A 15,248-nucleotide genomic window follows, 5' to 3' on the forward strand; every position below is an offset into this window, starting at 1 on the left:
ATCTAAAACACTTCACTTCCTCCAGTTTTTCTCCATTCAAACTCACCTCCCAATTGACTTGACCCTCAACCCTACTGTACCTAATAACCTTGCTCTTATTCACATTTACTCTTAACTTTCTTCTTCCACACACTTTACCAAACTCAGTCACCAGCTTCTGCAGTTTCTCACATGAATCAGCCACCAGCGCTGTATCATCAGCGAACAACAACTGACTCACTTCCCAAGCTCTCTCATCCCCAACAGACTTCATACTTGCCCCTCTTTCCAAAACTCTTGCATATATTTTTTTTTTTTTTTTTTTTTTTTTTTTTATACTTTGTCGCTGTCTCCCGCGTTTGCGAGGTAGCGCAAGGAAACAGACGAAAGAAATGGCCCAACCCCCCCCATACACATGTACATACACACGTCCACACACGCAATATACATACCTACACAGCTTTCCATGGTTTACCCCAGACGCTTCACATGCCTTGATTCAATCCACTGACAGCACGTCAACCCCTGTATACCACATCGCTCCAATTCACTCTATTCCTTGCCCTCCTTTCACCCTCCTGCATGTTCAGGCCCCGATCACACAAAATCCTTTTCACTCCATCTTTCCACCTCCAATTTGGTCTCCCTCTTCTCCTCGTTCCCTCCACCTCCGACACATATATCCTCTTGGTCAATCTTTCCTCACTCATTCTCTCCATGTGCCCAAACCACTTCAAAACACCCTCTTCTGCTCTCTCAACCACGCTCTTTTTATTTCCACACATCCCTCTTACCCTTACGTTACTTACTCGATCAAACCACCTCACACCACACATTGTCCTCAAACATCTCATTTCCAGCACATCCATCCTCCTGCGCACAACTCTATCCATAGCCCACGCCTCGCAACCATACAACATTGTTGGAACCACTATTCCTTCAAACATACCCATTTTTGCTTTCCGGGATAATGTTCTCGACTTCCACACATTTTTCAAGGCTCCCAAAATTTTCGCCCCCTCCCCCACCCTATGATCCACTTCCGCTTCCATGGTTCCATCCGCTGACAGATCCACTCCCAGATATCTAAAACACTTCACTTCCTCCAGCCTCTCACCATTCAAACTCACCTCCCAATTGACTTGACCCTCAACCCTACTGTACCTAATAACCTTGCTCTTATTGACATTCACATTCTATTTTTATTATTTTCCTTATTTTCCTTTGTCGCTGTCTCCCGCGTTAGCGAGGTAGCACAAGGAAACAGGCGAAAGAATGGCCCAACCCATCCACATACACATGTATATACATACACGTCCACACAGGCAAATATACATACTTATACATCTCAGCGTATACATATATATATACACACAGACATATACATATACACACATGTACATAATTCATACTATCTGCCTTTGGTCTCCCACTTCTCCGCGTTCCCTCCACCTCTGACACATATAACTTCTTGGTCAATCTTTCCTCACTCATTCTCTCCATGTGACCAAACCATTTCAAAACACCCTCTTCTGCTCTCTCAACCACACTCTTTTTATTACCACACATCTCTCTTACCCTATTATTACTTACTCGATCAAACCACCTCACACCACATATTGTTCTCAAACATCTCATTTCCAGCACATCCACCCTCCTCCGCACAACTCTATCCATAGCCCAAGCCTCGCAACCATATAACATTGTTAGACCAACTATTCCTTCAAACATACCCATTTTTGCTTTCAGACACAATGTTCTCAACATCCACACATTCTTCAACGCACCCAGAACTTTCGCCCCCTCCCCCACCCTATGATTCACTTACGCTTCCATGGTTCCATCCACTGCCAAATCCACTCCCAGATATCTAAAACACTTCACTTCCTCCAGTTTTTCTCCATTCAAACTTACCTCCCAATTAAGTTGTCCTTCAACCCTACTGTACCTAATAACTTTGCTCTTATTCACATTTACTTTCAGCTTTCTTCTTTCACACACTTTACCAAATTCAGTAACCAGCTTCTGCAGTTTCTCACACAAATCAGCCACCAGCGCTGTATCATCAGCAAACAATAACTGACTCACTTCCCTAGCTCTCTCATCCACAACAGACTGCATACTTGCCCCTCTCTCCAAAACTCTTCCATTCACCTCCCTAACAACCCCATCCATAAACAAACTAAACAACCATGGAGACATCATGCACCCCTGCCACAAACCAACATTCACTGAGAACCAATCACTTTCCTCTCTTCCTACACATACACATGCCTTACATCCTCGATAAAAACTTTTCACTGCTTCTAACAACTTGCCCCCCCCCACACCATATATTCTTAATACCTTCCACAGACCATCTCTATCAACTCTATCATATGCCTTCTCCATATCCATAAATGCTACATACAAATACATTTGCTTTTCTAAGTATTTCTCACATACAGCCTTCAAAGCAAACACCTGATCCACACATCCTCTACCACCGCTGAAACCACACTGCTCTTCCCCAATCTGATGCTCTGTACATGCCTTCACCCTCTCAATCAATACCCTCCCATATAATTTACCAGGAATACTCAACAAACTTATACCTCTGTAATTTGAGCACTCACTTTCATCCCCTTTGCCTTTGTACAATGGCACTATGCAAGCATTCCTCCAATCCTCAGGCACCTCACTATGAGTCATACATACATTAAATAACCTTACCAACCAGTCAACAATACAGTCACCTCCTTTTTTAATAAATTCCACTGCAATACCATCAAAACCCACTGCCTTGCCGGCTTTCATCTTCCGCAAAGCTTTTACTAACTCTTCTCTGGTTACCAAGTCATTCTCCTTAACCCTCTCACTTTGCACACCACCTCGACCAATACACCCTATATCTGCCACTCTATCATCAAACACATTCAACAAACCTTCAAAATACTCACTCCATCTCCTTCTCACATCACTACTACTTGTTATCGCTTCCCCATTAGCCCCCTTCACTGATGTTCCCATTTGTTCCCTTGTCTTACACACTTTATTTACCTCCTTCCAAAACATCTTTTTATGCTCCCTAAAATCTAATGATACTCTCTCACCCCAACTCTCATTTGCCCTCTTTTTCACCTCTTGCACCTTTCTCTTGACCTCCTGCCTCTTTCTTTTATACATCTCCCACTCATTTACATTATTTCCCTGCAAAAATCGTCCACATGCCTCTCTCTTCTCTTTCACTAATAATCTTACTTCTTCATCCCACCACTCACTACCCTTTCTAATCTGCCCACCTCCCACACTTCTCATGCCACAAGCATCTTTTGCGCATGCCATCACTGCTTCCCTAAATACATCCCATTCCTCCCCCACTCCCCTTCCCTCCTTTGTTCCCACCTTTTTCCATTCTGTACTTGGTCTCTCCTGGTACTTCCTCACACAAGTCTCCTTCCCAAGCTCACTTACTCTCACCACTCTCTTCACCCCAACATTCTCTCTTCTTTTCTGAAAACCTCTACAAATCTTCACCTTCGCCTCCACAAGATAATGACCAGACATCCCTCCAGTTGCACCTCTCAGCACATTAACATCCAAAAGTCTCTCTTTCGCGTGCCACTCAATTAACATGTAATCCAATAGTGCTCTCTGGTCATCTCTCCTACTTACATATGTGTACTTATGTATACTTCTCTCTTTAAACCAGGTATTCCCAATCACCAGTCCTTTTCCAGCACATAAATCTACAAGCTCTTCACAATTTCCATTTACAACACTGAACAACCCATGTACAACAATTATTCCTTCAACTGCCACATTACTTACCTTTGCATTCAAATCACCCGTCACTATAACCTAGTCTCGTGCATCAAAACTACCAACACAGTCACTAAGCTGCTCCCAAAACACTTGCCTCTCATGATCTTTATTCTCATGCCCAGGTGCATATGCACCAATAATCACCCATCTCTCTCCATCCACTTTCAGTTTTACCCACATCAATCTAGAGTTTACTTTCTTACACTCTATCACATACTCCCACAACTCCTGTTTCAGGAGTAGTGCTACTTCTTCCCTTGCTCTTGTCCTCTCACTAACCCCTGACTTTACTCCCAAGACATTCCCAAACCACTCTTCCCCTTTACCCTTGAGCTTTGTTTCACTCAAGAGCCAAAACATCCAGGTTCCTTTCCTCAAACATACTACCTATCTCTCCTTTTTCTCATCTTGGTTACATCCACACACATTCAGACACCCCAATCTGAGCCTTCGTGGAGGATGAGCACTCCCCGCATGACTCCTTTTTCTGTTTCCCCTTTTAGAAAGTTATAATACAAGGAGGAGAGGGTTTCCAGCCCCCTGCTCCCGTCCCCTTAAGTCGCCTTCTACGACGCGTGTACACTTATGTATATTTCTTTTTTTAAACCAGGTATTCCTAATCACCAGTCCTTTTTCAGCACACAAACCTACAAGCTCTTGACCATTTCCATTTACAACACTGAACACCACATGTACACCAATTATTCCCTCAACGGCCACATGACTCAGCACTCAAATCACCCATCACTATAACCCAGTCTCGTGCATCAAAACTGCTAACACACCCACTCACCTGCTCCCAGAACACTTGCCTCTCATGATCTTTCTTCTCATGACCAGGTGCATAGGCACTAATAATTACCCATCTCGCTCCATCCACTTTCAGTTTTACCCATATCAATCTAGAGTTTACTTTCTTACACTCTATCACATACTCCCACAACTATTTCAGGAGTAGTGCTACTCCTTCCTTTGCTCTTGTCCTCTCACCAACCCCTGACTTTGCTCCCAAAACATTCCCAAACCACTCTTCCCCTTTACCCTTGAGCTTCGTTTTACTCAGCCAAAAAATCCAGGTTCCTTTCCTCAGACATACTACCTATCTCTCCTTTTTTCTCATCTTGGTTACATCTACACACATTTAGACACCCCTAACCTCAGCCATCGAGAAGGATGAGCACTCCCCGCATGACTCCTTCTTCTGTTTCCCCTTTTAGAAAGTTGAAATACAAGGAGGGTAGGGTTTCTAGCTCCCCGCTCCCATCCCCTTTAGTCGCCTTCCATGACACACGGTAAATTCGTGGGAAGTATTCTTTCTCCCCTATCCCCAGGGATAGTTATTATCAGAGCAAATATATAAATATCTGGATGCTGATAAATCTGGAAAGGTACACATCTGCAAATGTTGATGAACCTACAAAGATAAATGTCTGTGAATCTTAAAGGATTAAATCCAGCAAGTAAGTGCTGTCTTAAGAGTTCACAGGGTTCTGTTTGTCGATACCGGTACGCCATCAATTTTCCCACAACTCATAGCTCGGGACCTCCTTTAGTCCAGACAAAATTATGCGAGGGAACTTGAAATTACCGCAGCCACCAGACTAAAGCTTACTGGGTGGCCACAGATGTCATTGTGGGTAGGGCATGCTTATCTACATTCTTTACGCTGCACTTGTTGGTGGTGACACCGCAATTCTGTGAGATTCTTAGCTTATTTTGCTTAAATTCAACACCACGACTGACATATGAGAGTGTCAGTCGTGGTGTCAGACGTAAACACCCATCCATATTGATCCAAGATAAAGTAGAACTGTTGAAAAAATGGACTGTGTAGTGTTTCAATGTGTAAGCTGTGCAACATCTACAGTACTGTTTCATCAACTGTTTAAGATATAAAGAAACAAAGGGAGAAAATGTTGAAATTCTATGCAGAGAGCGATTCCAAGAAGCAAATGACGATTAGAATAACTATTAAAGATGGTAAGAGTACTGAGCAAAAGTGAGTGATGATAGAATGGTTTCAACAGTGTCAGAGTGATGGAGTGGACTTGTCAGGGTGTATGATAATGGACCAGGCTTAGTTGTTCCATAAAGAACTTAAAGTACAATATGAGCATGACTACAGTGAAGAATGGCTTCAAAGATTCAAAAAGCGTCATGGAATTTCCATTAATAAAGTGTGGAGAAAAGCGGACTGCAAACCATGAAGGAGCTACCGATATGTGGACAAATTTGCGAAACTCATAGCTGACAAACATCTTAGTCCTGAGCAGGTTTACAATGCAGACAAACTCCATTATTCTGGCGATGCACACCTAGGAAAACACTACAACAAAAGATGAAGAAGACCCCACAGGATTCAAGCAATTACAATGCAGACAAACTCCATTATTCTGGCAATGCACACCTAGGAAAACACTACGACAAAAGATGAAGAAGACCCCACAGGATTCAAGCAATTTAAGGACAGACTTACCATCTTAGGGTGCTCAAACATTTAAATATTTGTTCAATTTAAATTTAATTCAAATTTACTTTAGACACATGGGAGATGTATAATTAGTGGTTAGAGGTGTGTTGATGAATTATCATTACGTGACCATGGTTGGTCCACCAAAATAGTTAATCCGGTAAAGCACTAGAACCAAGAGTGCCAGAAAATCAGTGGTGTACCAGTAACAATGAAAATAGGTCCACACAGCATATAAAGGTTGTATGGCCACACTGAATAAAAAATTAATAAATAAGTTACACCTAAATCACAGGCTTCATAAACAGGGTGCTTTTCAAGGGTGAAGAAACCTTTAACTATAAAAAAGAATAATCATTAAATAACATAAAGGTAATACATATGGCTGCAAATCTACTAATGTTATTGGTGTTCATAGCCTTTGATTCACCAAAATATTATGCAAATAACAAGCTGAGCAATCATCTCAATTCTGTATTTATCAATATATGGACCAAGCACAGAGTATCAAACAAGTCTGAGATCATTTATGGTTTCAACATTTTGTGCCAATTTAGTCATCTTCATATTCCACAGATGTCTACAAAAATTACGCAATACAAATCAAACTTTAAAAATCAATAGCATCAATACCTATCTCTTTCTGAGAACATACCACAGATACACACAGATTGCTGAATACCATATGCTTGTAATGTTTACAGCTGAGACATAGCTCATACTGACACAAACATAAGCCCTCACAACCCGAGATTTTACAGGAATACAATCTTAAGCTCTAGTAAACCTTTTCAATATTTTCGTTCAGTCAAGATCAATCAACATGAAACAAGGTACATGATTTTCTTCACCTTTATATCAACCCAAGTAAGGTTGAAACTTTCGTGTCCTTCTAATAATAAAGACAATCATACTCATATAACGTTTTACTATTCCTGATTAACGGGTGGCTAGGAACAGTATAACTACATACAACTAAAATGAACTCACAGCTATTGTCATTAATCCATTCTATACTGGCAGCAGCATAAGCCTGGAAGTATTCAAACACATCTTTGGTACTAAGATCTTCTGTACCTCGCACATACAGGGCATCTGCACGATAATAACCTCGTGCAAAGTCTTCATCTGTCACATCCAAGCTGTAAAGTAGAAGAAAAATATCCTGAAAGAGGGGCAGTTGATAATAAAATGCTTTACTAGTAATTGACTGAGGATTAAAGATTTATGCAATATGTTTCTATGTACTGATTTTTACTATACAGTAATAATACAGCATAAAGTATTGAAAACTAAAATGCTTTGCCTTTAAAACTGAGTAAAGAGTTACATGCATTATCTTATTCAAACTAAAGTACTTCTATTGTAAGATCACTTTGAAAAAATCAAAAGTAAGCTAAATGCATTGTATACAAACAGATTCAACCTTCTTTCTCAATCAGTGCAACTATGAAGTGAGTATTATTTAATCATACAACCCCTAGGCCCCTTTAAGTGTTGTCAAATGTTATGTATGACAAAAAGAGATTGTATGCTTGTGGACAGCAGTCCATGTGTGGGTGAGACAGAAAGAAAAGACAGCTACCTGGGTTAGAGGAGTGCAAATTGACAACCATTAAGGTGGTGGCTCAGTACACAGCTGTCATTAACCCTCCTGATACCCAGGCAGGTAGTACTGATAATGTACCTATCTGGTCGTTTGCTGCCTACCAACTACAACCTACATGCTAATATCTCTTAAGTGAAATAATATGAAATCATATGACATATGAATTCTATTGTTTTATTGAATAAATTGATGGCAATACCTTTTATACAACTTGGCTATAGCCTCAGGTGTAGGGGCAGCCTTAGGTGCATCAGTAACCCCAAACCTTCGTGCTCTCTCAGACAAGACTTTGTTGCTAACCTATGGGTTAAAACATCCATTAATTTTGTCGATAACAATGATTACAGTGTTTAAATCTACAGCATGCAAATGTCCACTACAAATAGAAATCTAAAACCCCTCCTCATAAAAATGCAAATGTTCTGGGGGAAAAAAGTTCAAATCTATCTTACGGAAAACGGACTTATTAGATCCAATAAATATTCATCAGGACACTATCTACTTAATCATCATCCTGATATGTAAATAATATTGCCATGGGGTAAACCATCTAATGGTTTATCTTAGTGATGGTTAATACATATAAAGAAGTGTTTTTGCTTAATAACTAACTCAATCTTTGGCCTCTATGCATCACAAAATATCAGTATGCAATGAAAAATTCCAGTCTTCAGATTAGAGCTTTACTGCAGTGACCAAATACCCTGTAAGCAACACCCATACGAATGAAAAATATTTCACATCCGAAGTAAATTTCCATTAGTCTCAATCATTCAAACACTGTTCATCACCTAATCTTCTGAAGGTCAGACATCAAATGTTTTTCTTGACTATCTTATTACCTTGCTTTCTACTGGATTCATGAGGAGCAAAATAAAGAGTAACAATAATATAACCTTAAAAAATAAATCCTGAATAGGGTCAGCTGTGCATACATTTTGAGAGGCATTAAGAACATATCAATATATGTCTAGATAAGGCAAATGGATCCACCTAACCACAGCAGCAAAGCATCACACACTACCAAACAAATGCATAGAAGGGCTAAATAATCTAAAATCAATTCAATACCCCATTCCACAAGGTAAAAAAGCTAACACAATCTCAGTTAACCCATACACATTCTTATGTCCACTGTGCTAAAGTGAAACATAACGTCCTACACCAATAAAAACACTTCTTACTTTTTCACTCTGCATACATCAAATCAATTCACAATGCCACAGAAAATAAACAGTACCTACAGCCTCAAAACTTACCTCAACACATCCACAACCAATATCCGTTATGTTACACTGAAACACAACTTCCAACACTAAAAGAAAACTTCATATTTTTTTTAAGCTCTGTATAACCCCATATACACAATGCTTCAACTGCAATAAATCCAAAATTATTCCTCTAGCATGATCCTCTGAAATACCTCTATCCCTAATTAATTTTCTCCATACCAATACCTCTCTTCTGCTGTCTAACTCTCAGCCCAGAACTTTCAACTTTACTAATGCACAAGCTTTATCCAACTCTCAGCCCAGAACTTTCAACTTTACTAATGCACAAGCTTTAAATCATTTTTTTTCATTCATGTTCGCCGTTTCCTATGTGAGCGAGGTAGCATCCACAACAAATGACGGAGCCTTAGAGGGAAAATCCTCATCCAGCTCCTTGCTCTGTTCTTTCTTTAGAAAGTAATTTGGGAAGAGAGGATTCCCAGCCACCTGCTTCTGCCCCTATTATTCAACTTCTACAACATGCAGGGAATACGTAGGCAGTATTCCTTCTCCCCATCCCTATACATATGATCAACATCTTTCTTTTCTTTCATACTATTCACCATTTCCCGGGTTAGCAAGGTAGCGTTAAGAACAGAGGACTGGGCCTTTGAGGGAATATCCTCACCTCGCCCCCTTCTCTGCTCCTCCTTTTGGAAAATTAAAGAAAAAAAAGAGAGGGGAGGATTTCCAGCCACCTCACACCACATATTGTCCTCAAACATCTCATTTCCAACACATCCACCCTCCTCCGCACAACTCTATCTGCAGCCCATGCCTCACAATCATACATCATTGTTGGAACCACTATTCCTTCAAACAACCCATTTTTGCTTTCCAAGATAATGTTCTCGACTTCCACACATTCTTCAGCGCTCCCAGAACTTTCGCCCCCTACCCCACCCTATGATTCACTTCTGCTTCCATGGTTCCATCTGCTGCCAAATCCATTCCCAGATATCTAAAACACTTCACTTCCTCCAGTTTTTCTCCATTCAAACTTACCTCCCAATTGACTTGTCCCTCAACTCTACTGTACCTAATAACCTTGCTCTTATACATCATTTACTCTAAGCTTTCTTCTTTCATACACTTTACCAAACTCAGTCATCAGCTTCTGCAGTTTCTCACCCGAATCAGCCACCAGCACTATATCATCAGCGAACAACAATTCATCCACTTCCCAAGCTCTCTCATCCACAACAGACTGCATACTTGCCCCTCTTTCCAAAACTCTTCCATTCACCTCCCTAACAACCCCATCCACAAACAAATTAAACAACCATGGAGACATCACACACCCCTGCCGCAAACCAACATTCACTGAGAACTAATCACTTTCCTCTCTTCCTTCATATACACATGCCTTACATCCTCGATAAAAAAATTTCACGGCTTCTAACAACTTGCCTCCCACACTATATATTCTTGATACCTTCCACAGAGCATCTCTATCAACTCTATCATATGCCTTCTCCAGGTCCATAAATGCTACACACAAATCCATTTGCTTTTCTAGTATTTCTCACATACATTCTTCAAAGCAATACCATTTCTAACTGTATAAATTCATTTTTCTTTTTTTCTTCACTCTACTCAGAAATCAGTGCAATACATTTGGCCAACACACTTCTTCACTTTAAGGGGAAGAAAGTTGAAGAAATCGTGAGGAAACTTAAAGTAGCCAATCTCTCACCTCATAGACTCCAGAAACAAAGCCACCGCCACTCTTGTTCTCATACTTCTTCTCTGGCCAGTTTGGTTTATCCTGGTAAGAATGACTACTTTTAATGTAATTTCATAGAAAGATAAAGATTTAAATATGAAATGTCAATGATTTATCAGATGCAAACCTAATGAACACCAAAAGACCTAGATCGTATTTTAATTAGTATATGAATCTGAGTAAGCAAGTAAGCTGAGAGTCAGTCATTTGGTCTGAAGTATATCACTTCTCAAGAAAAAAATGTAAATAATGTATGCTTTAATCTTCAAACTGACAACATGCATTTCCTAAAACTCTGGTACAAAGCAAATATAGTAAACTTTTACTCATCCCTGCGCATTTCATAGTTAAACTGACAAATGATTAACTTTAAGCAGTATGTTACACTGCAGACATAAAATAATCTTTATCTGAAAATACAGGACATGAATTCAAAAGTAATGACAAGTCAAAGGAAAAGTTTCAGTTTGCCATGAAAAAACAATGACTAGTTTTCTGCATACTTATGTATCAGGACAAATGTAAGAATATTTCACTTACACGAAATAAAAATCACCGGTATTAGCATATTCTTAACCATCTACAGATAAGGTAATCTCTGAAAAATACACCAAAACACAGCCCTCTTTTCATATGTGCTGAAGGACGCCTGTGACTTTTTTGTCACATTTGGATTTTTTCAATACAAGTCAATTCACACTTTATTAACTCTACTGGGAACATGAAAACAGTCTCCAGTATTTTTTCCTGGTGAAAAGATGATTAAGGCATTTCAGGGTTAGGGAAATGTAGATTATCCAGAAAAAAATGGGAATGATGGATTTTTTTTTTTTTTTGTAGAATACTGTTTGACCCATCATTGCCAACTAAACAGCAAAACTACTAATGCAAATGAAAATTCAGCATTGGTATCTACGAATCTGGTATTTGCAAAAACTTTTTTCAATAAAGTTGGTGAATCAGGGAAAATAATACTAGTACTTTAGTCACCAAGCACTAAAACCTTTGGCCAGTGATTTTCTTTGGCAATGGTAAAAGTGTTTAAAAAAGACGGAGTGGGAGAGTGCGATCTGGAGTACCATAATAATACCGTATTCAGCAATATCTTGACAGGTAGTGACAGTGGTGAGGCTTATGATAATCAGGCATAATGTGGGGTTAACTATCGTAATAGATGAAGAAACACTTCTCAAAATCAATAGAACATATGAAAATCTTACTAACTTCCCCTAACTATATTCTTATTTCTTATTTATTTGAAAAATAAGTAATCTTAGGGAAACATTTCCATGTCGTACGTGGACAATGTTTACATTCATGTAAATTAAAACAGATTTCATCTAATACTTGACCACGTAATGCTTCATAGATGACAATGGTACTGTATCATATTTGTCTATCTCCAAAACATTACTAGAAGTTATGGTAAATCTCAGCTTCTAAGGTAAGCTAGGTGATAATTTCTTAGGTTATGTTAATTCAACTTAAACTTCAATTTTTGGTTGAAATAAACCAAAATGCAGCATGACATCAAGTGATCATGCATCCAATGGAATGTTTTCTTGTCTATTGGAACAGAAACAATGACTAGTCATGGCTAGCAAATGAACACAATACTATTTACTATGCCATTAACACACTTTTGAAATAATAAAAAAAATGATGAGTTAAGCTGCCACAGGAGGCTAGGTTAGGTTTTCAAAGATTCAGTTGATTTTCTTTCCATACAGGTTTCATCCACTTTTACATTAGCAGTGCTTTAACTAAAATCTTCCTTAAACTTTATTACCCTTAACATTGTCGCCTTTCTTTTTTTCTTAAAACAAAATGCTATACTCAAAATCAGCTCCAACAAATATTCTGTAAACAATAAACTATCACTGCAAAACTAAATCCCTCAACATCTAAACATCTTAACACTACATTGCCAGAAAGACTACAATACTTAACAACAAGAGGTCTCTGTAAATGAAAAAATCCATCTAAACCCAGAGGACTGAAGTGCAAACAGTGAAATACACCCTATGCACTGAAGAAACTCCAATGCACTAACAGAATCAATGGTATGTTTACATCTAAATTTACTGCTTTTCAGGACCAGCGTATTTTCGTGATTTTGTTCCCAATGAATAGTTTTCATACTTCCCATTACACAGTGGAAAGCACTATACAAACTCATATGACAAATAATACCTTAATTAACCGATACTTTTGAAATCTGGTACATTTCATTCAGGGGGGGATACTGAACTACATTCACCCATAAAGAGGCATAGGAAAAACAGGTGATACTTTAAATGAAAGATGAGCTTTTTCTAGTATTATGACCTGCGTTCTATTCTCAAGATATTGTTGCTAGTACAGACTGATTTCAGAATGTGGGCTTTTTCTCTGTCACTATGAAAAGTTACGAGGGAGTGGAAAAATATGTGGTAAAAAAAAAATAAGTAACATAAAATACCAGTAATATAAAATCATAACACTATCCACCACATCTTAATACTTCACATGTTTTGTGACTTATGTTGTCATTGAAATTTTATTGTTAGAAAAATATGTACTTCACTTTAAAGTGCTATAATCCTTTCGGTATTGTAGGTAAACTGTGAATTCAAACGTATATAGATATAGAATCTGATAGGCATTTATTCGAGCCATAAATCTATGTAGACATCTATACTCGCCCAACATATTTGCAACAATTGGATCCAGTCTGACTCAGATTTTATGCACATGACATCATTCATAGAATGCATAAATAGTGAAGGAAAACAAGCATTTTTCGACTTCAAGGCAAGTTTTCTTGTTTTCTTACAGCAACAATGCATTTGTATATCAATATGCAAACTAAACAGAGCTCAGAGGAATTTGAACAAGCACCAGGTGATATAAAACATTTTCCTTTTTTGTCAGCTGGGCTATAAGCCTTAAATATGAACGAAATTTTTAAAAATGCATTACTTACACTCTAAGTCTTCCTTCAGAGTGTTTCTAACTCAATATTCCTCTACTTCGAACCCGTGGTAACTTTAAGAAAATAAAATCGATAGTGTTTAAAGTGCTACACCTAAATTGCTACATTTCATGTACACTCTACACATTGTAAAGATGCCATTGGTACCAAAATTTCTATTTTCTATGTCTTTAACACGCATCCGTCCTCTACACTTTACCACAAAGTAAACGCTAATGGTACCATACCACTTGGCTGCCAGACACTTCGACTCATATAGGCAATTCGTCTTCTAATATTTCCCTAACTCGAGTGAGCCAAATATATCTGAAACTACCTAATGAACCGTCAAGAGAAGCCCCTGTGTCGGCTAATCTAACATTCGACCCACTAATCATAGCCATAAAACGAAGTGGATGATATATTACACTATTCCAATAACCCCGTCGCTACAGTTATGAGGCATCACATCTGAAAATGTATATTTCGAAGCATTAGACCATCACATTTTTAAATACCCTACAGGCAGGAACCTCAGCATGCATGAAGAATTGTCTTCCGCAATGCATATAAGGAATTGGGTTATCCCATTTCATTTTGCCATGAAACACATACTATTCAACGGCTGCGCCCCAGAACATCATGATGAATATATTTGTGCATTACTTACGGTTTCCTTAGCAGTGCGACCTTCAACCCCGGCGTCACCCTCACCGATAATAACGTTTACTTCTACGTCGTCCTCAGATGCCTCTCCTTCTTCCAACTCGTCCTCTTCCATTCTTGTGTCTCCTGGATCATCTATTAATTCACCTTCTTCAGTTTGAAGATCATTTGGGACTTCAATCTTAAGATTTGTAAAACTTCCACCACTACCCTCCAATCCCGCCATGTTTGTTGTTTACTATTGTTTACACTGAAAACTTAAATTTGTTTTGGTTATATATCAGTTTTTGTTTCTAGTTAGATTTGTCATTCTATGAATATTACATTTTTGTTTCGATTAATAAGACAGATAATTAAAGTCCAAATAGCGGAATACAAAAGCTATCATTACCCATAGCGTATCCCAGGGGTAACTGGTGTACAAATTTTACAAGAATACATAATGCCTGATGAGGGTTTCGTTATCATTAAGGCGTACAGGGAATCAAAAAAGTTTATTTGCAAATTTTGTTTCACAGAAAAATTCATTTCAAAAACATCGTTACTTGCAAAAGTTTGTTGGTTTATACATGGTTAAACAGCTGAACTCTGGTTGAATGTGTTCGCTTCCTTAGCATTAACTCTTAGGAATCTTCTTTATAACTTAAGCCCAATATCGTCATGTCTTTTCCACCTGTCTGACTTCTTCAAAGTCCTGATCTCAGTCATACACGGAGATAAACAGTTCCACAGGTCAAATACTCTGAGACTGCCTGCAAATTTTCTAACAT

The 15,248-nt window shown here is 38.6% G+C and overlaps 1 protein-coding gene across 1 annotated transcript in view; it reads right to left on the reverse strand.

The window, feature by feature from the left end:
• The window catches only part of LOC139754417 (uncharacterized), an 87,010-nt gene extending 72,133 nt beyond the window's left edge, over positions 1 to 14,877 (reverse strand). Inside the window, exons 1-4 of the mRNA XM_071671694.1 lie at positions 14,483 to 14,877; positions 10,830 to 10,901; positions 8,062 to 8,162; positions 7,149 to 7,395 (exon numbers count right to left, since the gene is read on the reverse strand). Of these exons, the coding sequence (XP_071527795.1) occupies positions 7,149 to 7,395; positions 8,062 to 8,162; positions 10,830 to 10,901; positions 14,483 to 14,704 (642 nt within the window). The 5' untranslated portion in view covers positions 14,705 to 14,877. The remainder of the gene's footprint in view (positions 1 to 7,148; positions 7,396 to 8,061; positions 8,163 to 10,829; positions 10,902 to 14,482) is intronic.
• Between the last annotated feature and the right edge of the window lie 371 nt (positions 14,878 to 15,248).

Source organism: Panulirus ornatus, chromosome 17 (assembly GCF_036320965.1).
Source record: "Panulirus ornatus isolate Po-2019 chromosome 17, ASM3632096v1, whole genome shotgun sequence".
NCBI classification, from domain to species: domain Eukaryota; kingdom Metazoa; phylum Arthropoda; class Malacostraca; order Decapoda; family Palinuridae; genus Panulirus; species Panulirus ornatus.